We start from the raw sequence: 19,592 nt of genomic DNA, 5'->3' as shown, positions 1-19,592 counted from the left end.
ATGAAAGTGAACTTGCAGATCATTATTAAGTAAATAGATATCAGATTATTAAATTCTCTCACAGACAGATACAAGTAGATGAAGTTCTCACTATTAAGAATGTCAATTGCAAGATTATAATCTGTAGAGCAGATGAGATGAAAAAGATGTTTAATAAGACTCTTCAATTGATTGAAATCAAATCTATAAAATCTACAGTCACTTAATCATAATAAGATAATTCTATAGAATCTTAACTTACAGTGAATTCTACATCTTCTAATAAGTATATAGATAATCTTTATGTTATAGATAGATATGATGATGATTATTAATTAATTTTTGAAGATTACTATATTCAAAATATTTTCTTTACAGTGTGGTTTTCTGTACACTGTGGTGCACTCACTACAGAGAGTGAGTAAGCATGGCACGGTTAATAAATTATAATAATCTTTTGACAGTTGATTGTCTTGGCAGAAAGTGGCAGTAGTTCGGATTGGGTTAGCTCGGAGTTGAGTGGCTGAGTTTACTGAGCTAACGTCATCTGGCGCTTTCTCAAACCTCCTCCAATGCCTCATCCACCACTCTTTATCGTGGTTGTTCTGAATCAACACAGCGCATATCCGCTCCTGATACCGTCTCTCCATTATTATATCTTGGTTTACTCAAGATGGGCGCGCTTCTGTCGCTGCCCTTGATGGCAGTGCCCAGCGTTGGCACTGTGAGTCTGGCTTGTCCCCCAAAGCTACAGACAATGGCATCGCTAACACACTGAATTCATTAGTTAATAACATTCTGCGCCTCGTGTTGCGGAGCAGCTACCTGCTCAGCGATATGCAGTGCCTGTGGGAAGTTCCAGAGCAGGTATGTTCCATATTCCGCTTTTCTTCCACCAGTTTAAATCCGCTAACCTCCGAACAGCATGGCCACGAGAATCGCCTATGCCGTCATACTCTTGTTTAATTCGATATTATCCTGGATAATGTTGACACGATGGGCGCTAAGCAAACTGGAACATCTCACATTCGACTTTTTACCGATCAGTTGCGAAGGAGAAAAGTGCTATGGATGGGTAGCGGTACATCGAATCAACTTCGCACTTGGGCTGTTTCATATCATTCTGGCACTTCTCTTGCTCGGAGTCCGTTCTTCGAAGGACGGTAGGGCTGGCCTTCAAAATGGCTTCTGGGGCCCGAAAATTATCGTGTGGTTACTTTTGGTGGCCATGTCGTTTTTCATCCCCGAGGGGTTCTTTTTCGTTTGGGGAAGCTACATATCCTTTATCGGTGCAATTTTGTTCCTGCTACTAGGTCTTATCCTTCTCGTCGATCTAGCCCATACCTGGGCCGAGATCTGCCTGCAAAAGATCGAAGAGCTCGATTCTCAAATGTGGCGTGTCTTATTGATCGGTTCGACACTGGGCATGTATCTTGCGTCCATTGCCATGACTGTGGTCATGTACATATTCTTCGCTCACTCCGGATGTGCCATGAACCAAGCTGCCATCACAGTGAGTTCGAGCCTTTCTAGCAAGTGAACATAACATACTAATATGAATGCACAGATCAATCTTATCGTCTTCCTGATTATCTCCGTGGTCTCGGTTCAGCCTGCAGTTCAGGCTTCCAACCCTCGAGCAGGATTGGCACAGGCTGCAATGGTTACAGTTTATTGCACGTATTTGATGTTGTCTGCCGTGTCAATGGAACCTGACGACCGCCAGTGCAACCCCCTGGTCCGCGCTCGCGGCACCCGAACAGCTTCTATCGTGATCGGTGCCATAGTTACAATGTTGACCATTGCATACACTACTACTCGCGCTGCTACGCAAGGTATCGCTCTAGGTTCGAACGGGGCACATAACTACTCACGCTTGGGTCAAGATGAGATGGAACATGGGCTTGTAACTCAACAACCTGGGCTGAGTCGCAGAGAAATGCGTGCGGAGGCTCTCCGCGCTGCTGTTGAGAGCGGGAGCTTGCCAGCAAGTGCTCTCGACGAAAGTGATGATGAGTCAGACGACGACCGGTCAAACAGGGACGATGAACGTCACTCCACGCAGTATAACTATACCCTGTTCCACGTTATCTTTTTCCTAGCAACCACGTGGGTCGCAACCTTGCTCACGCAAAATTTGGATCCGGAGGCGAAGGACAATTTGGCTCCTGTCGGTAGGACATATTGGGCTACTTGGGTGAAGATCATCAGTGCTATGGTGTGCTACGCGATTTACCTATGGACTTTGATTGCTCCGGTTTTGCTACCTGATCGATTCGACACTACGTAAAAAGCACGAAATACCACGGTTGACGACACATTCTTCTCTAATTCTTGTTGGCGTTCGTTGCATTTGGGCCTGTTTTTTTAAATTTGGAATAGTACTCTTTAACCTAGTTAGTTTGCGCTCAAGAAACCGTAGATACACCACTCTTTATTAGTCTTTAGTCAAATGCATTATCTTTACAGGTGGACCTATATCCGTCCACTCATCAATCTGCGTCGCTACATCCGAAAGGCGGTTTTTGGGCAGAAACGGCGGATGACGTCAGCATCGCTGGGTCGTCTTCAGCCACTGATTTACGCGCCCACCAACGCGTCTGCGTAGAATGAACTCCTGCATAGAACCACCACCATGGGATGAATATGGCCACCATCAAGGCCATCGAAGCTCGTTCGGTACTAACTCCTTACCTAGAACCTTTTAAAGGACTGCGCAACGCTAACTGTTAAGTGACAGGTCCACCAAATCCAATCTGGTCAAGTGATTGTCGACCTTTGCTCCGTCGTGAAGGAGCTGGTGGAGAACAGTCTGGATGCTGGAGCGACATCTCTAGGTATTGTGATATGTTTCAGGTTTAAAATTAGAGAATCTGACTGACTGTTTGCGCTGCCGCATAGATATCCGATTCAAGAACAACGGGCTGGATTTAATCGAGGTGCAAGACAATGGAAAGGGAATATCCCCAGACGACTATGAGACAGTTGGTAGAGTCCCTACATACGACACACAAATTCAACGGCTGCGTTTAGTAAGCTTTTCTACTAACTCTTCACTCTGTGTTATAGCTTTAAAGCACTACACCTCAAAGCTGTCGAAATTCGATGATTTATCCTCCCTCCAAACCTTCGGATTCCGTGGCGAAGCCTTGTCTTCCCTCTGCGCCCTCTCCAACTTCCATATTATTACCGCCCAAGCACACCAAACTCCCAAAGCCTCGAGGTTGGAATTTGAGACTTCTGGAAGGCTTAAAAGCAAACAGGTGGTGGCAGGCCAAAAGGGGACAATTACATCAGTCGAGAACCTTTTCACCAAACTTCCCGTGCGACGACTGGAGTTGCAGAAGAATATCAAAAGAGAATATGGCAAGGTACTGGGCTTGTTGCATGCCTATGCGTGCGTCAGCACTGGTGTTCGATTTAATGTCAAAAACCAAATGCCTAAAGGGAAGAGTGTCCTTGTTTTTGCAACTCAATCCAACGCCACGACAAAGGAAAATATATCCAACATATATGGAGCTAAAACGCTCCTCTCTTTGACGCCTCTTGACCTCGAGTTGGAATTTCAGCCGAGTGGAACGGGAAGATGTTTAATCGGGGGTGGTTCTAATGAAGGAAACAAAATACTCGTGCAAGGCCATATTTCGAAACCGGTTTTCGGGGAGGGCAGGCAGACCCCCGACCGCCAGATGTTTTTCGTCAATTCCCGCCCATGCGCTCTACCGCAAATTGCAAAGGCATTCAATGAGGTTTATAAATCTTTTAACATCTCTCAGTCCCCATTCATCTTTGCCGACTTTAAAATGGATACGAATTCTTACGACGTTAATGTGTCACCTGATAAACGCACCATTTTGCTCCATGATGCCGGCGCGCTAATAGAGTCATTGAAGACGTCTTTGACTGAGTTATTTGAACGTCAAGATCAGACAGTCCCGCATTGTCAGGCTTCTCGGAAACAATCTATGCTGCAGTATCCTCAGAGCACAAATATCCCTTCCAGTCTTGGCTCTGAGAAACCTGCAAAATCAAGCGAGCCGAGACAATCTGAGGATCTTGGGCAAGTTGATGGAAGTGACGAGGAAGATGAGCAAAGAACGATGAGAACTTTCGTACAACGCTTTGCCGGTCGTAGTAACGCTTCAGACGAGATTCCTGAAACCCAGCAGAATGTGGAGGTCGGGGTGTTGCCTCTGTCTGCAGAACAATACTCAACCGCCAACGAGAGTGTTCCGCAACCGAGAAATATATCTCCCGGGGCTAACGAAATCTTATCTTCCCAATCTCAATCGTGTGATAATGAAAAGAGCACGACGGCATCCCCTTCCACCCAGCTTTCAGATAAGTCTGCGGAAAATTGGGCTAACTCAGGCTTTACTCGTGCATCCTCGCTTCTACGACAAGAACCGCTGCATTCAGTACAAACCTGCTCCCCGCAACATTCCCCCAATGTGATCCAGAACGCTTTCGATCGAATGCGCCCAAGTAGACCACCTGTCGAACTCGCAACTATTACGGTAGGAAAACGAACTGTCACGTCCACTATAGGTAGAGAACAGTTCAAGCGGAAATTGGGTGCAACGAGTTTGGGAGGTTCAGCCCCTCGACCCAAACGACGAATTCACGTTTCAACTAGCAAGAGCAAACTAGGGCAAGGTTTACGATTGTTTGCGGCACCAGACACCAAAGTGGATGACGATCTGGAAAGCATCAGTGGCGAAGATGAACAAGCCGCTGTGGAGACTGCATCAGAAGTCGAGTCTCTGTCTGATCACCATGCTGAAGAATTTGATGAAATGCACCCCGAACGGGAAAGCGAGCTCGAGTATGAAGAGGACGCCGGAAAACACGGAGAAGGCGAGATGGAAGAAACAGGACCCACGGAGCCACATGATGAAGCCGAAGCCTCCGACTCCGACACGAGCTATGTGGACGAACAAGAGGAAAAGGCTAGGGAAGAAGCGAGAGTTGCAGAGTTGATACAAGCAGCGGAAGAGAAGGCGGCAATTCCTTCAGACGATACTATCCATAGAGTCAACAGAATATCGAAACGGTCCATTGGTAGAACATCCACAGTCGATCTGGTAGGATGTATAGATGGGTCATTGGCCAGGATCGAGGCTCATATGAAGTTGCTTCAAGAGGGACTGCAGAATATCAACAACATCAGTTCTACCACGAGTGAGGGAGAGATTACTCAGGAACCAGGAGAACCAGAGTCAGCAGAAACACAACTATCCCTCTCGGTCTCCAAAGAGGACTTCGCCAAAATGCGCATTATCGGTCAATTCAACCTGGGATTTATCATTGCAACACGACCACGCGGGGACTCAAACAACCCATCAACCCTCCCAGGCCACAAACATGACGAAGTATTTATAATTGACCAACATGCATCGGATGAAAAGTACAACTTCGAACGTCTCCAGGCCGAGACAGTTGTGCAAAACCAACGACTCGTTAAGCCAAAGACCCTCGAACTAACGGCTGTTGAAGAGGAAATCATAATAGACAATCTTCCAGCCCTGGAAAAGAACGGCTTTGTTGTAGAAGTGGACAGGAGTGGCAACGAGCCCATCGGACGCCGATGCAAACTTACCAGCCTACCACTCAGCAAGGAAGTGGTCTTTAACACAGGAGATCTTGAGGAGTTAATCGTTCTACTTGGTGAAACGCCGCAAATACAAACGCAATCTGCACCATCTCCCACCTCCGGTTCCGATGTCTTTGCTGGCAAATATATTCCTCGTCCAAGTAAAGTTCGCAAGATGTTCGCGATGAGAGCGTGCCGTTCTAGTATTATGATTGGGAAGACGCTTACCACCAAGCAAATGGACCGGGTTGTGAGACATATGGGGATGATTGATAGGCCATGGAATTGCCCCCATGGGCGTCCGACCATGAGACATCTTATGAGTTTGGGGGATTGGAGCGTATGGGATGAATGGGAGTCTGCGACACAGTTAGCATTAGAGAATTGCGGCGATGTGCACGCAAGTACCGGATTAGATGTTTGGAAGCGATTCCTAAGTGACTTAGACGAGGATTAAACCCGGGTTTGCGGTGTTTTATTAGGGAGATCGCCTGTTTTTTTTTTTTTTTTTTTTTTTTTTTTTTTTTTTTTTTTTTTTTTTTTTTTTTTTTGATGTTAAATAGATTTCTTTTTTGGGATAACTACAAAGCTACAAAGGTTTTTGGAATCCGATCATACTTTAAGGACGATCATGTTTACTTGACTATTCATTCTATTGAATACAGTAACCGAAGGGAAATGAAACGGGGGTCCAAATAGCTCAATACAACAGGAGACTCGTCACCTCACATATAGCCAGAAACACGCAAATCCTCCGGCCCTGCAGGTCAAACATTGAAAACCATAGATAACGGGAGAAAATAAACAATCCAAGCTCCCTTCCTCCCCTCCTCCCCTCCAATCCTTAAAACCATCTCCTCAACTTACTCTCGGGCTTCCGATTCATTCTCCCATTCCTCTCATCCTCCTCCTCCGCCAAACGCAGCGTCTCCTCCGTAATCAGTAGATCGCGCTCAATAAGCTCTGCCCAATTCTGCAAGTCCCCCACCTCATTTAGCCCCTTTCTACCCATATCAGCCAGCTTTTCCAACTCCTTTGACTGCTTCGCGAGATCTTGGGTTGTCTTTTTCAGTTTCTCCTCTTGCTTCTTGAGGGCGTCGTCATTGTCATGAAGGGCCTGCGCGCACTGGCGCAGGTCGGCGTCCAAATTTGTTCCGACGGATGTTAAAGAGGCGGTAAAAGCGGCCTTGGCTTCGGTTGTTTCCTGCGTATGGGCGGTGCTCGACGGCGTGGATGGGGCGGTATTGGCCATGGGTGTGTACATTGAGATGCTACCTCATACAGATGAGGATGGATGCTGGTTTATTGATGTTCCGGCTGCAGGGTTTGATAGAACATGCAGGTATTTGCGGACGATGTATGCACAGTGGAGCTCGTTAAAACTTCGTGTATCTGGAGATGCTGGAGATGAGTTGATGCGGGCCTTGAGCGTGTTGCTCAAGTATGATGCATAGAAAATAAATCCAAAATTCTCTGAGCAAGTCAACGATATGGCGAGCGTCCATTACCCCACCATGCCGGTCACGCGCTATCCAGGTAGCTGCATCTAATAAGCTTTCCATGCCATCTTCCATGCATCGAGACGGAGCTGGGTTTGTTCTGGTATATATAGTGTATGGCCATGCTCTCGATAACACATCTGAAACCTCCTAATAAGTCGAAACTGCATCTCAAATCTCATCGGACCCGTAAATCCTGGAATTCAGCTACCTTAGCGGCTCAAATGCTATCCGCTGGCCCTTTTTGCATAGGGATCTATGAATCTGCTGCCCAACACCCTTAGGGCAATGGAGCTCGTAATAGGTCGAGTCGACGGGAACTACTGCAAGAATGCGTTGTCATTCTCAGCAGTTCCAACTGTAACACTCTTGGATGGCTCGCGGCGAGAATTGCTCACTGTGTCGTTCTTTAGTTCGGATATTCGTCAGTCTGAAATTATCGCGATACCTTATCACGGCCGCACTGAGTCCAGCAGGTTGACCGTTTCTTAAGCACATTCCATTACGATAATTGTACGGAGTACTCCGTAGTAAATTCCACGTGATCGAGGTTCTATTTTTGGAAATTATAACGTACCACAGGCGCTTTTATTGTTCTCAACCAATGCATATCGGCCTATTGTTGGAGGAAAAGAAAAAAAGGAAAAAAGGAAAAAAAGGGGGGGGGGGGGGGGGAATTTGCGAAAATCCAATATTCTAGCACTTCTATCATGAGTCTATTTAATATTGAAATACGATCTGGTTCTAAAGTCTCACAACTTCCCCTTGACTCCAACGACCTGCTCCGCTGAGGCATGAAGTGCCGTTACCTCAGCCAGCAAAATTCCTTCTGGTACATCTTCTCCCTCTTCGTTTTCCAGCTCCAATGCCCATGTAACTATCCCCGCCCTCGGGCTTCGCACTTCGAGTTCCATTTTCATTTGTTTCACGAACGCGATCACTGTGTTCTCCTGGATTTCGTCCCCTTCTTCCACGAGCATCTCGGTCAGCTTTCCGCTCATCGGAAGAGTGATATGAGAAGAATTGTTCAGATCTCCTCGTCGGTGAGTTGATGATAGGGAAATTGACGAAGCAGATGTGCTGGACAAAGTCACTCGATATGGAGTAGTTGTTGCGGCTTGAGTCGCAGTCGCCGGAGTTGTGTATTCGATTTCTGCACTTAGAGAAGTTGGGAATTCGTTGCGAAGAAGTTTACTAAGCAGAAGGTGATGAGGCGTTTGGGAAGCGGATCCCCGTTTGGAGTTCAATGGCGTCAACTCAACGGACCAAGCATCTCCTTTGCGGAAGAGGACGCTGGACGATCCAAGCGATAGAGTTTGAGGGGTAGAAGAGGCAGGCGGCAGGCCTGATTGGTTCGATCTGGAGCTTGAAAGTTGCTTTCCATATTGGATAATTTCTTCCAGATGTTTCTCCAGCCATTGAGTATCGATTTGCCATTGCTGGAATTCGTGATTTGCGAGGATTCCTTTCAGGACATCGATGTTGCTCTTAACCCCTGATATTCTTGTATCGTCCAGTACTCTGCGCGCCTTTCGAAGTACAGAATCCCAACTGGTGGAGGTGACTATAATTTTGGCCATCATGTTATCGAAGTCGGAGCCAATTACTACTGGCGATGACCCCGAGATATTAGTATCCACCCTGACGCCATTGCCTCCTGGGACATGGAATTCAGTGATTTTTCCGATGCTCAACGCGAAATTCGCGCCTGGGTCCTCAGCACATAATCTCAACTGGATTGAATATGCAGTGGGTGGTTGTTCCGGATTTTTCCTATCACCCAGTCCCATATCTCGCAATGGCACACCTTGGGCTAGCAGCAGCTGTGTCTGGACAAGATCCACCGACGAAATGCATTCCGTGATTGTATGCTCGACTTGAAGGCGGGGGTTGATTTCTAGAAAGTAGAACTCTGATAGTTCCCCGCTGACCAAGAACTCGAAAGTTCCCAGCGACAAGTACTTAATCTACGTTCCGAGTCAGCTATTGTATCTGACATCAGTAGCTAAGAAGGCGACTTACCTCACTCGCAATCCGTAATGCTGCCTCGATAACCCTCCTAATCAAGCCTCTATCTTTCATCATAGCGGGCGCACACTCCACAATCTTCTGAAACCTCCTCTGCACACTACAATCTCTTTCCCAGAGATGCCTAACCTCCCCAGTACCATCTCCAATAATCTGAACCTCAACATGATGAAACCCTCCCACGGCAGCCTTTTCCACGAACACCTTTTTGGACGGAGATTCCCCAGTCGCCCGATCAAGAGCAGACTGCAGCTCATCCGGTCCCTTTACGAATCGGATCCCCCGTCCACCTCCGCCATCCACAGCCTTCACCATGACAGGATATCCAACCTCAGCCGCGAAACGGCTTATCAAGTTAATATCGTTCGTTGGCGTTTTCATTGCCTTCAAAATCGGCACACCACATGCCTCAGCCAACTCCTTGGCTTGTAGCTTATCTCCTGTCCTTGCCAATACTTCCCAACCGGGGCCAATGACTTTGGCCCCCGCTTCCTCCCATATGCGCTGGGCAAATTCTGCGCTTTCGCTTAGGAACCCATACCCCGGGTGGATTGTGTCTATGGAGTTCTCCCGTACTAACTGCACCAGCAAGGCAATATCCATGTAAGACGCTGGAGATGGTAACGCTAAGACATGGTGCGGTGCTCCCACGTCACAATGCGAGCGGTCATCTTCTGTGTAAAGTGCAAAAGTCTCGATGGACAATTCACGGGCCGCCTGGAGGATGCGAACTGCGATCTCTCCTCTAATAAAGGCGGCAAAAAAGAAGATAATGGTGTTAGCGTTCTTCCATCTCTTTTCCTTATGATCTCAGTCTTGAATTTCGTAGTTCCCACGTACCTATTCGCAACCAATAGCCGCTTAATGGGCCGCGCTGGCGGAGGAGTCATGATTACTACTTGAGGACTTGGCCACGGGAATGTACTTATACAATATGCGCTGCCATTCAGGAATCAGGGGGTGGAAAAAAAAAGAAAAAAAGAAAAAAAAAAAAAAAACATAAACCCTCTATTTTTGCCGACTGAGCCTCAGTAGCAATCGCACACAGAAAAAAAGAAGCACAAAAGGAATTCATTTAAAATAAGCCGGAATAAACACCTGCCCCCTTGCTCCCGAAAGGATTTTTAACTTAAATAATATATTCCTCCATGTCTTCACCCCTTGACTGGCCTGTTCCCAGCTCGGGTGGGTTCGATGTTGCGGGGAACGATCGGTTTTGCCGCAGTCGTAGAACGGCCGAGGTTCGGCCCATCAAACCATCTACACAACACATCACCAGTTGTTAAACTCCACACGTACAACAACAACTGGTTGAATGCGTCTATATATATGTGTGGTTTCTCGTAAAAGATTAAGGGAAATCATCGTTGTCACCGTTCTGTTTGAAGCTGGTCGTCTATACGCAAGTCGATCCTACGTGGGCAGCTTCACGTGTAGCAGTTTTTCGGCTTGCCGTGTAACCTATTTCGGCAATTGCGGATTGTATAGCCGGAAAAGCAGCCGATATAGGTTCGGGCACAGGAGCTACATTTTGAAGCATGAGGATGGGAAATTCCTGGGGTTGGAATCCGGCTATCTGTTTGCTTAAACCGATTCGCTCTCGGTAATGTCGGAAAGTATATATTACTATTTACCCAGCACATCCTGCCTACAGCACAATTCGGAGTGGAAGAATTGATTGTAAAGTCGATCAAGACAACTACTGATATTCCATTCCAGAGGAAAGAAGAAGCTACGAAGCCATTATGGGAGGCAACGGACCCCCAAACGGCAGCTCCACCGTGCTAGATGCCTCAAACTCGAAAAACCAAGCTACAAACCGACTCAATCAGCTCTCCTCACAAATCTCAGGAAGCAACCCGAAGAGCAAAAAATCTAAAAAATCAGCGTCCGCCCTTCCAGCAGACTACTCCGATGTACTCGGCCAAATCGAAACCATACGCACCTTGGCTGCGAATCCGGACTTACAAAATAGAGGCTACATCAGACAGAAACAGGCTGGAAAGCTATGGGTCCGCGAACGCATCGACCAGCTACTTGACCCAGGGACGTTTCGCGAAATAGGGTCCGTCAGCGGCAGGGTGAAATGGCAGCAAACAGGCCCACTGACAGAGAAACCCGTGGCATTTACGGCCACCAACAATCTTCAGGGCCTAGGCAAGTTGCGAGGCCGGACCATCGTGTTCACTGCGGATGATTTCACCATTCGTGGAGGACACGCGGACGGCGCGATAGCGGAGAAAACCATGTATGCGGAAAAAATGGCCGTTGCGATGAAATTGCCCATTATTAAATTGGTGGATGGGAGTTCGGGGGGTGGGAGTGTGACGACGATCAGAAAGGAGGGATGGTCGTACATACCGCATGTCAGCTCGTTTCATCCGATGGTTGAGCAACTTAACTCAGGTGTGCCGAATTTAGGTGCAGTCGTTGGACCGGCGGTGAGTTTCCCTTTCCCTCTGAAATTTGGGCGTTTGGGTATTTTTCTGAACTGTTGTCTGCGAGTAGATCGGACTGGGCGCTGCAAGAGTCGTTTCCTGCCATTTTTCAGTTATGGCAGCGGACATAGGTGCTCTCTTCAACGCCGGCCCGAAGATCGTTGAAGGCGCCACTTTCGAGGAAGGTCTCGATTTCCAGGACCTGGGCGGTTCGATGATGCATTGCACAAACGGCACGATAGACAATCTTGCCGCAAACGAAGCAGAATGCTTCGAGCAACTCAGGACTGTTCTCGGATATTTGCCCAATTGCGGTACCGAAGCACCACCTGTGGTTCCGTGCGGTGACCCGGAGGGCAGAGAAGATATTGGGCTTCGAACAATCATCCCAAGAAAGCAAACGAGAATGTACAACCCCCGAACCATCATAAATTCTGTGGTTGATCAAGGATCATGGTTCGAAATCGGGGCGCTATGGGGGACGACTGCTATCACTGGTCTCGCTAGACTGGGAGGTAGACCCGTGGGGCTTATCTCCTCGAATTGCGAAGTAAACAGTGGCGCTTTAGATGCGGCCGGAAGCCAAAAGTTGACCAGATTTTTGAAGTTGTGTGACGTGATGAACCTCCCACTTCTTCAATTCGTTGACGTCCGTAAGTACTATCAAACAGACAATTCCTCCTTCAACCAAAAGTGACGAGCGCTTTACTGACAATATTTGAAGCCGGATACGCCATTGGGACTGTAGCAGAAAGAAGTGCGACCATGCGCTGGGGTGTAGAGCTTGGCAAGACCTACTTTTCCACCACAATGCCAATTTTCAACGTTATCACAAGGAGAGTATATGGTGTGGCTGGCGGTATTATGGTTGGGTGTCGAGATCCCGCAATGCAATGTGCCTGGCCATCCGGGCAATGGGGATCACTACCATTAGATGGCGGCATCGAAGTTGGTCACCGTCATGAACTGCGAGAGGCAGAGGAGGTCGGGAAAAAGGCAGAGCGATACAAGGAGCTGGAAGAAGAATATCTTCGACTCATGAATCCAGTCAGAACGGCGAATGCGTTTGGGGTGGAAGAAATTGTCGATCCCAAAGACACGCGCTCGATATGCTGTGCCTGGGCTGGGCGCGTGTATGATGTCATCATCCCTCAGCGGTTATTAGACAGGGCAAATGGAAAGATTCAGCCGAACTTCTTTTAAGTCTCTTGTCATGGCTAGATATTCTTTTCTTTTCTTTTCTTTTATTTTTTAATTTCTCATCATCTCGAGATAGAAAAATAGATCTGATATGTTATTCGACTTTTCCCACACCCTGTAAAGTTAGATATACATCCGTTCCCCATCCCCACAGACTCTGCACTGCAATACTGCCACCGAAGTATTCTGCATATGCTCTGCTTAAGGGTAACCCGTAGCCAAGGCCAGCTATGCTACTGGTGTTGGCTCCGCTACCGGAGAGGGCATTCAGGGCGTCAATGTTTCCATTATCTCCACCTGGAAGATCGTCTTCTTTATAAGTGGTAAAATTGTAGGACCAGATATTAGAAAGAAGATCAGGATGTACTCCGCCTCCACGATCACGGATGCGGATCGTGATACTTTGAGTGGAGGAGTAAAGCGGCGCAAGCAGCTCATTTCTATCAGGTAATTCCCCAATGTCCTTGCCAATACGGAAATCCACTTCAGCATCTGAAGGCTTCTCACTACTTAGGGAATGCTCCTGTGTATGGCGATCTGGTACATCTGGAGCAGCAGCTATAGTGACCTCTACCGGCTCACGTTCATTGCCCGATTCCACAACTGCCCGAAACGCATTCTTCAATAATTCCGTGATGATATATTCCACGTGAACGGGGATATGTGCAAAAGTGATATCTGGTTCTCCATCAATCACAAGGCGCGGTCGAACGCCATATTTTAGCTCACATATTTCTGCAACAAATTCTTCGCACGTTCGAATAAGCTGTGCGGGGCGTAGTGCGGTATCGATTACTCCGATATAGTTTGGTGGTGTAGTCCATCCCTGCTTCGTGCCATCCACTGGTGGCTGCGAAGCCATATGCAACGCAAGATGCTGTTGGGCTATCAATCGGGTACCGATTCGGGCTCGTAAATGCTCTTCGAGAAATTTAGTGACTTCGGCGGGGCTGATATACTTCCTACATTCCAGAAATCCTCGTGCCAGTACGGGAATAGTATTTGTATGGGTTTGAACAAGATCAGCCATGACGTCGGTAAACTGTATCTCCTCCTCCATGCTTGTAATTCGCCGCTGCTGGTACGGAAGGAGGGTTGAAAGAGAGTGCAAATAATTGTTATAAATTTTGGAAATATGCGGATTCGACACGACGATAAACGGAAGATTTCTCAGTGCTTGAATCCGGTAGGCTAGGCGAGTAGGAAGTAAAGAGAGAGTAAAGTTCGCTGATGCGAGGAGCGCTTCTTGTGATAGCGGCGGGCGTCCATGTCTTGAATGATGCGATTGTCAGTTTGTCATGATGAACCACTATGTGCAATTCTGGAAAATGATATACATGTCATTCTTTTGCTTACTTGAGGAGGTCTGTGAGCGTCAAAGGCCGCCGGGGACTCGACGCAAGCCTCGTTACCTCATCTTTGGCAACATCTGAAACTGAAGGCGGATAGGACCAGCTATGGGCAGAGAGGGCAGATAGACTCCTCGCCTGGAGCTGAGGGAACGCCCAGCAATTCAATTGCCCTAGAAAACGAGTGCTTAGAACGGGTGCCATAATGACTTCTCCATACTCAAATTACTAAAATGCCCAAGACAATGTTGATTGGAGAAAGGGATCGGGGAAGACGATGACGAGAATGGATAAACGCTAGATTAGTCATCCCTGGGCTAACGGGGGTCACGTTACCCAGTCAGTCCTCTTCTTTTCAATGCCGAATCGGCAACAATAACAAAGTTTATTTACAGCTTCAGCGAACAAGGACAAAACTCGCAGCACCAATGGCCATGTACCGAAATCGAAGGAACCACGATATTTCTCAAGCGTCTTATCCCATCATTCAAAGGATTACCGACTATATCCATCACTGACACAACGTCAATTTCGGCGAGGCATTGGAAATATGCCCCCGCGACGTCGCAAACTCCCTTTCCGCCTACGACTCCTACGACTCTACTACCGTATCATCCATTTCAGATCGCCTCTTAAGCTACGAGCGAGCATTGTCAGGTTAAGACATGACCATCCCCGGCCGTGGCTCTGTCTTTTGCAACTTTTCAACCCTTTTCCTACATGGTTATATCCAGTCTCCGACCCCGTTCCCTCCAAGCAGATGTTGGGAAATGTCTCCTTAATGATGGCCCGAAGAAACCATATTGTTACATTCCGCAACATTCCAGTTTGGCGTTCACGAGATACCCCTTTGCGTTCTTTATATCGTCTTTATGAATCTATGGCTTCGGGAGAGTATGCCCCCATGGGCCAGGAGACAGAGTACTTTTGGTACCAGAATCGGAGTCGGTGGGATTTGCATATAATTGAGGACCCCAAGGACCCCGATCCTATTCGCTATGCCATTCTAGCATGCCTCGCCGAAGAGCTAGTAAATGCTTTTAATTGGAGATTGGGCTTGGGCATGCGACGAGACCATAAACATGTTTTGCGGGAAGCTGATGAGGACCCCTATCCGGCTTATGCGCCTGTAATTGGGCCGTCTTGGACGAAAGATGTCCCTCCTATTTCCCGGGAGGATTTATGTGCCCTTCCCCAGGGGTTTGTGAACAGTGAGGGGAAATTAGTCCTTGAGGAGAACGGGAAGAACGAAGTTTTCGCGCGGCGAAACATTGTCACGAATGTGGGCTGGTTGTATACGATTTAGAAAAATAATAGTCACAGGGTTTAATATATCCTATTCTTTTTTTTTTTTTTTTTTCCTTCCCAACAAAGAACGCTACGATTGGTATAACTCAAGGATTAAACACTGATATCGGATCTATACGCCACCACCAATTTCGCCAAACGGAAGCCTACCGGGAAGAAGTTTCCTCCAGCTCAAGCGAATATATTCCCACGATACTTTCTCCAGAACGCTGCAGCCACCTGCTCCATCGTTTCTCTCGTCGGAATAATATCAAACGAATTAGAATTCAAGGTGCGAATATGCTCTTTGTCGAGCAGCTCGCCTTTCCTATCCTTCATATACTTCAGCAATGCCAAAGCGTCACTCATATCCAACTCCGCCTTCCGACCCCTGTCACCGGTGTGTATCCTCCTGATCTTCCGCTCCAACACCCATTCGACCGGCGCAGCAAGGACGGTGAGGTTTTCGCCTTTGAATAGGACAATGTTTTGCCGCTCGGCTTGCTCGAACAGCTGTTGTCTCGTCCTCCCAGCCACGAACAAGGCCATGTCCTCGTTTATCCATTCCTCATTGTAATTCAGAGCAGTCGAGACTTCGAAAATGGCCTCTTGGATGGGCTTTTTGATTTCCTCATCAGCTGCCCACTGGGGGTCGGCGATGTAGTCCAAGTCTGTCGTAGCCGTGCGGTTTTTGAGGTATGTGATGGCAAAATAGCCGCCGGCTGCTATTATTTTTATCGGAGCGAAAGCGACGATGAATGCATTCTTTCCCAGCTCTGTATCAAGGGCGCTAAGACCTGTTTAATATCCATTTTAAGACATTGGCCAACTATTTATTAGTAAGCTGATAGATTAACTAGTTACCTTAACTATAGTTAAGTTATTTTTCTCTTTTATTATTAATCATCTGATAACTATAAATCATCCTCTCATTTATTTTTTTCGCGACAACGAGAGAGAGTGCATGCATACCTTTTTGAAAATCCGCAGCATCTAAGAAAACCTTCTTCTCCGTCATGATTGCGCAGTGTAGCCGTCAACGTTGAGAGAAAGAAAGGAAACATACATCATGTCCGACGGCGCAGATGTATGCCCTTTGAACCTCTGTACCCCCAGGTTTGCGAAAGAGGAATCAATCAGTAACTTTGGGCAGCGGCGGGAGGGAAATTGAAAACCACGGCGTCGAGAGGGCGAGAGGGGTAAGTAAATAATAAAAGAGAAAGAAGGAGAAAGTAAATAATAAAAGAGAAAGAAGGAGAGAAAGGAAGAAAAGAAGAAAAGAAGAAAAGAAGAAAAGAAGAAACAGGGTTGAAGCGCCTTGCAGCAGACAGACACCAGAATTTGCCGCTTATTTATTATTTACTCGAACTTCTCGGGAGTTCTAGATTTGTGCCAAAACCCTAAGTTAAATAATAATAAATGCCAAAATAATTTGAGAGCAATCTCCAGATCAAAAAAAAAATATATCTTAAATAATATATTTGACATATTATTTTCAACGCCCGAAACACACCACACCACGGATCACCAAACACAATTGTCATTCATTCTTTCGTTCCTTTGAGTACATCTTTTATTTACAACTAATTATCTGCGAAGTTTTATTTTCTTTCCACAACTAACACCAGGACTCCGCCAGAGCGTGCTATTCATCATCAACGCGCGAAACACATTGTGAAGTGATCCAGCTGTTCCCGCTTCACCTCAGATGTGATTGAAAAAAAATTCATGGTATCATGCTAATGGACTACATTATGATTTGGAATGAGAGATGTTGAACCCGACAGCCGCTTATTAAGTGAGCTAGCTACTCTGGACATGGATGGGATGGGCTTTGTTTTTTTTTTCCCTTATATTTATTTAGCTAGCTACCAGAGCTGCAAGCGACCATCTAAAACTAATGTAGTCTACCTTATCACTGGGGTTTTGTTTGCTGCGTCGTCCCGCCATTAAATAATAATAATATCTCCTCTTGGTGTGGAAAAGACAGCCAAACTCAACCCTTGCGAAGATCATGCCAAGAACATAACGTTATGGTTTGACGTTTTGGCGGGGGTTGGACCTCGTATTCAGCAAGACTACGGAGTATATATATATATATATGTATGTATATGACTCACCCAAGCGCCAATATCAGTCAGTCATGGATATATCGATTCCTGACTGCTAATTACTGAAATAAGCTAGGTTACATACCTGTTAAACTTCATTCTCGCCAAAGTTGTGCGAAATAAATTTCCTATCGTTCTGCAGTTTGCTTTCTTCAGGCTTGAATCAACAGAGAGGAGGAGTGCGCGCGCCCCTGGAAGCCCTAGCTATATAGATAATGACCCCAAAAAGACAACGCCGTAAGACCAATGATCCTGCGGTTCCGGATATTTCAGATGACGCTACGGAGCGGAAACGGGTTCTAAACGTGCTTGCACAGCGCCGTTACAGTGAGCAAAACATCACATATGAAGGGCCTCCCATGTCAGACAGAACAAACAAGGTTCTAATAATTCAACTTCTCAGGGAAACGGAAGAGGGAACATCTAGCTGCATTGGAAGCTAAGCTACAGAACAAAGACGGGAAGGAGCATGCATCAACTCCTGACCGCCTTCTTTCAACTGAAAGTGGCCCTGAAAACCAGTCAGGATACGACATATTACCACCATTAGAGGAACAGGTGAACTGTACGGCGAACATTCCCCCCGCGTCACCGGGGACGATACACCGAGTTCAGGAAGCGCTCCTAGACACGTTTAACGCTGTTGATGCTTCCAATGCTGAATCAAGCTTTTTCGACCACCCTGAAATTCCAGATTTCTTTCCAGAATTATTGATGAACAACAACTCGTCATCGTCTCCCTCTTCCTCCGCTTCCTCTTCTGCTTCGTCCTCCTCAATGGTACCAGTGTCGTCATCTCCCTCATGTTTCGAAACTCTCTTCTCACTTGCACCGCCCTCTCCTGAACTGGAAGCACTCTCCTATCAATTCCTCCAAAACATCAGCGAACAAGACCTCGCTCCAAACGACCTCTCTTCAACTCTCCAGTCCCACCAAACAACCACCTTCACCTTCCCAGACGACCACATCATCGAAATCCCAACCTTATCCCTTCTCCGCGGCGTCCTCACCATTGCCGAACGGCTACAGCTCAAGGATCTCATCTGGGCCATGGACGCCGTCAGCCCATTCTACACAGGCCCAGCGGGACTCAAATCCCCCTCCCACGCCCGTTCCCCTTCGTCATCATCATCATCATCATCATCATCTTCTTCTTCTTCTTGTTCCTCTACCAGAGCAGTATTAGAAGGTTTACCCGCCCACCTCCAACCAACCCCAACCCAGCGCCTAATCCCCCACCATCCAATCCTCGACCTCTTCCCATGGCCCACCACCCGCGACAAGCTCATCCAGGTCTTCAGCATGCCTGCAGACCTGCGCCCGGCTTCCGCATCGCACCCCATGGCCATGATGAATCTAGTGTACGATATCGAGGACCCGGCTGAGGGGATGCGGGTGAGCGGTGGGAACCCCTTTGACCTCGATGTGTGGGAAGTCGGGCAGATAGTGTTTGAGCGGTGGTGGTGGGCGTTTGAGACTCGAGTGATTGAGCTGAGTAATCGCTGGAGGCGGAGTCGGGGACAGCAGGGGTTGGCGATGGGGCCGTGTTTTTGATGGGGTTAACTATATATCCGTGGGGCGTCTTTAACCATACATATATTTGTATGCATGTGCACGATATGCTATTATCTCTGCCGGCTGTGGTATTATTATCATCCTACTTGTTGTATAGCTCCGTGTGATGAAGCAAGTAGTTTGCGCGCGAAACACTCCGTTTTGATCAGATTGATACTGTGACCACTTATTAGGCCGTTTGTTAACATTTCAGGTCACCGCCACCGCGACAATACTGGCCACGAGTGGTAGGTTTGGTCGAGTTCACGGTTGGCTGTGTTTTGGCGCTCTTCGTCGTCGGGTTTCCTCATTGAATTTGTCACTGGGCGTGAACTGTTATTGTATCTGATAACAGTTTGAGGGATTGCAGTGGTGTATGGTATGCATCACTGAGGATCTGTGATGCACATGGGTTGAAAGGATGGGGATGCCCTGGTTGATGAGAGTAGTTTTTGGAGAAAATGAAGATTGTACAAAAGATTGTATAGTCAGGAGCTATTATGCTACAGTATCCAGATATTTAGTAATTACCTGATTGAATCAAGCTTGTAAGA

At 47.2% G+C, this 19,592-nt stretch overlaps 8 protein-coding genes across 9 annotated transcripts; 4 read left to right on the top strand and 4 right to left on the bottom strand.

The window, feature by feature from the left end:
- Positions 1-516: 516 nt before the first annotated feature.
- BDCG_07578 (DNA mismatch repair protein PMS2) lies at positions 517-6,079 on the top strand. Its single transcript, XM_045423368.1, has 7 exons — positions 517-703; positions 767-846; positions 904-1,492; positions 1,547-2,658; positions 2,720-2,816; positions 2,881-2,967; positions 3,049-6,079. The coding sequence occupies exons 4-7, from the start codon at positions 2,620-2,622 to the stop codon at positions 6,027-6,029; spliced, it is 3,204 nt and encodes a 1,067-aa protein (XP_045278779.1). The 5' UTR covers positions 517-703; positions 767-846; positions 904-1,492; positions 1,547-2,619; the 3' UTR covers positions 6,030-6,079.
- A 39-nt stretch (positions 6,080-6,118) lies between these two features.
- Positions 6,119-7,559, bottom strand: BDCG_07577 (uncharacterized protein). Its single transcript, XM_045423367.1, has one exon. It carries the CDS (start codon positions 6,834-6,836, stop codon positions 6,417-6,419), a length of 420 nt encoding a protein of 139 aa, XP_045278778.1. The 5' UTR covers positions 6,837-7,559; the 3' UTR covers positions 6,119-6,416.
- A 10-nt stretch (positions 7,560-7,569) lies between these two features.
- BDCG_07576 (carboxylase:pyruvate/acetyl-CoA/propionyl-CoA) lies at positions 7,570-10,057 on the bottom strand. The gene is made up of 3 exons (XM_045423366.1): positions 9,940-10,057; positions 9,094-9,844; positions 7,570-9,038 (listed from the first exon to the last, which is right to left on the bottom strand). The coding sequence occupies exons 1-3, from the start codon at positions 9,987-9,989 to the stop codon at positions 7,824-7,826; spliced, it is 2,016 nt and encodes a 671-aa protein (XP_045278777.1). The 5' UTR covers positions 9,990-10,057; the 3' UTR covers positions 7,570-7,823.
- On the top strand, positions 7,684-12,839 carry BDCG_07575 (propionyl-CoA carboxylase beta chain). The gene is made up of 3 exons (XM_045423365.1): positions 7,684-11,540; positions 11,608-12,190; positions 12,262-12,839. Exons 1-3 carry the CDS (start codon positions 10,845-10,847, stop codon positions 12,738-12,740), a joined length of 1,758 nt encoding a protein of 585 aa, XP_045278776.1. The 5' UTR covers positions 7,684-10,844; the 3' UTR covers positions 12,741-12,839.
- Positions 10,063-14,338, bottom strand: BDCG_07574. 2 transcript variants are annotated; one of them, XM_045423364.1, is made up of 3 exons: positions 14,094-14,324; positions 11,045-14,008; positions 10,064-10,974 (listed from the first exon to the last, which is right to left on the bottom strand). In XM_045423364.1, exons 1-2 carry the CDS (start codon positions 14,288-14,290, stop codon positions 12,832-12,834), a joined length of 1,374 nt encoding a protein of 457 aa, XP_045282213.1. In that variant the 5' UTR covers positions 14,291-14,324; the 3' UTR covers positions 10,064-10,974; positions 11,045-12,831. The 2 variants fall into 2 exon arrangements, with proteins under 2 accessions (XP_045278775.1, XP_045282213.1); XM_045423363.1 differs by having other exon boundaries at positions 10,063-14,008; positions 14,094-14,338.
- Positions 14,339-14,636: 298 nt separating this feature from the next.
- BDCG_07573 (uncharacterized protein) lies at positions 14,637-15,392 on the top strand (the record flags this gene model as incomplete). The annotated part of the gene is made up of 2 exons (XM_045423362.1): positions 14,637-15,030; positions 15,097-15,392. 2 exons carry the CDS (start codon positions 14,637-14,639, stop codon positions 15,390-15,392), a joined length of 690 nt encoding a protein of 229 aa, XP_045278774.1.
- A 173-nt stretch (positions 15,393-15,565) lies between these two features.
- On the bottom strand, positions 15,566-16,391 carry BDCG_07572 (uncharacterized protein; the record flags this gene model as incomplete). Its single annotated transcript, XM_045423361.1, has 2 exons — positions 15,566-16,170; positions 16,346-16,391. 2 exons carry the CDS (start codon positions 16,389-16,391, stop codon positions 15,566-15,568), a joined length of 651 nt encoding a protein of 216 aa, XP_045278773.1.
- Positions 16,392-16,644: 253 nt separating this feature from the next.
- BDCG_07571 (uncharacterized protein) lies at positions 16,645-19,038 on the top strand (the record flags this gene model as incomplete). Its single annotated transcript, XM_045423360.1, has 2 exons — positions 16,645-17,811; positions 17,888-19,038. Exons 1-2 carry the CDS (start codon positions 17,700-17,702, stop codon positions 19,036-19,038), a joined length of 1,263 nt encoding a protein of 420 aa, XP_045278772.1. The 5' UTR covers positions 16,645-17,699.
- Between the last annotated feature and the right edge of the window lie 554 nt (positions 19,039-19,592).

This window comes from Blastomyces dermatitidis (genome assembly GCF_000003525.1).
Source record: "Blastomyces dermatitidis ER-3 genomic scaffold supercont1.9, whole genome shotgun sequence".
Classification (NCBI taxonomy): Eukaryota; Fungi; Ascomycota; class Eurotiomycetes; order Onygenales; family Ajellomycetaceae; genus Blastomyces; species Blastomyces dermatitidis.
This window is presented reverse-complemented; position numbering and strand designations above follow the sequence as displayed.

What these genes read in the sequence shown, in the direction of transcription:
- BDCG_07578 (XM_045423368.1), top strand. Translation starts at nt 2,620, where the DNA reads ATGAATATGGCCACCATCAAGGCCATCGAAGCTCGTTCG. An exon ending in TGCTGGAGCGACATCTCTAG is followed by an intron (nt 2,817 to 2,880) that starts GTATTGTGATAT and finishes GCTGCCGCATAG; the next exon opens with ATATCCGATTCAAGAACAAC. An exon ending in AGACGACTATGAGACAGTTG is followed by an intron (nt 2,968 to 3,048) that starts GTAGAGTCCCTA and finishes TCTGTGTTATAG; the next exon opens with CTTTAAAGCACTACACCTCA.
- BDCG_07577 (XM_045423367.1), bottom strand. Translation starts at nt 6,836, where the DNA reads ATGTACACACCCATGGCCAATACCGCCCCATCCACGCCGTCGAGCACC.
- BDCG_07576 (XM_045423366.1), bottom strand. Translation starts at nt 9,989, where the DNA reads ATGACTCCTCCGCCAGCGCGGCCCATTAAGCGGCTATTGGTTGCGAAT. An exon ending in CGGCTATTGGTTGCGAATAG is followed by an intron (nt 9,845 to 9,939) that starts GTACGTGGGAAC and finishes CGCCTTTATTAG; the next exon opens with AGGAGAGATCGCAGTTCGCA. An exon ending in CATTACGGATTGCGAGTGAG is followed by an intron (nt 9,039 to 9,093) that starts GTAAGTCGCCTT and finishes CTCGGAACGTAG; the next exon opens with ATTAAGTACTTGTCGCTGGG.
- BDCG_07575 (XM_045423365.1), top strand. Translation starts at nt 10,845, where the DNA reads ATGGGAGGCAACGGACCCCCAAACGGCAGCTCCACCGTGCTAGATGCC. An exon ending in GTGCAGTCGTTGGACCGGCG is followed by an intron (nt 11,541 to 11,607) that starts GTGAGTTTCCCT and finishes GTCTGCGAGTAG; the next exon opens with ATCGGACTGGGCGCTGCAAG. An exon ending in TCTTCAATTCGTTGACGTCC is followed by an intron (nt 12,191 to 12,261) that starts GTAAGTACTATC and finishes CAATATTTGAAG; the next exon opens with CCGGATACGCCATTGGGACT.
- BDCG_07574 (XM_045423363.1), bottom strand. Translation starts at nt 14,290, where the DNA reads ATGGCACCCGTTCTAAGCACTCGTTTTCTAGGGCAATTGAATTGCTGG. An exon ending in ACGCTCACAGACCTCCTCAA is followed by an intron (nt 14,009 to 14,093) that starts GTAAGCAAAAGA and finishes GCATCATTCAAG; the next exon opens with ACATGGACGCCCGCCGCTAT.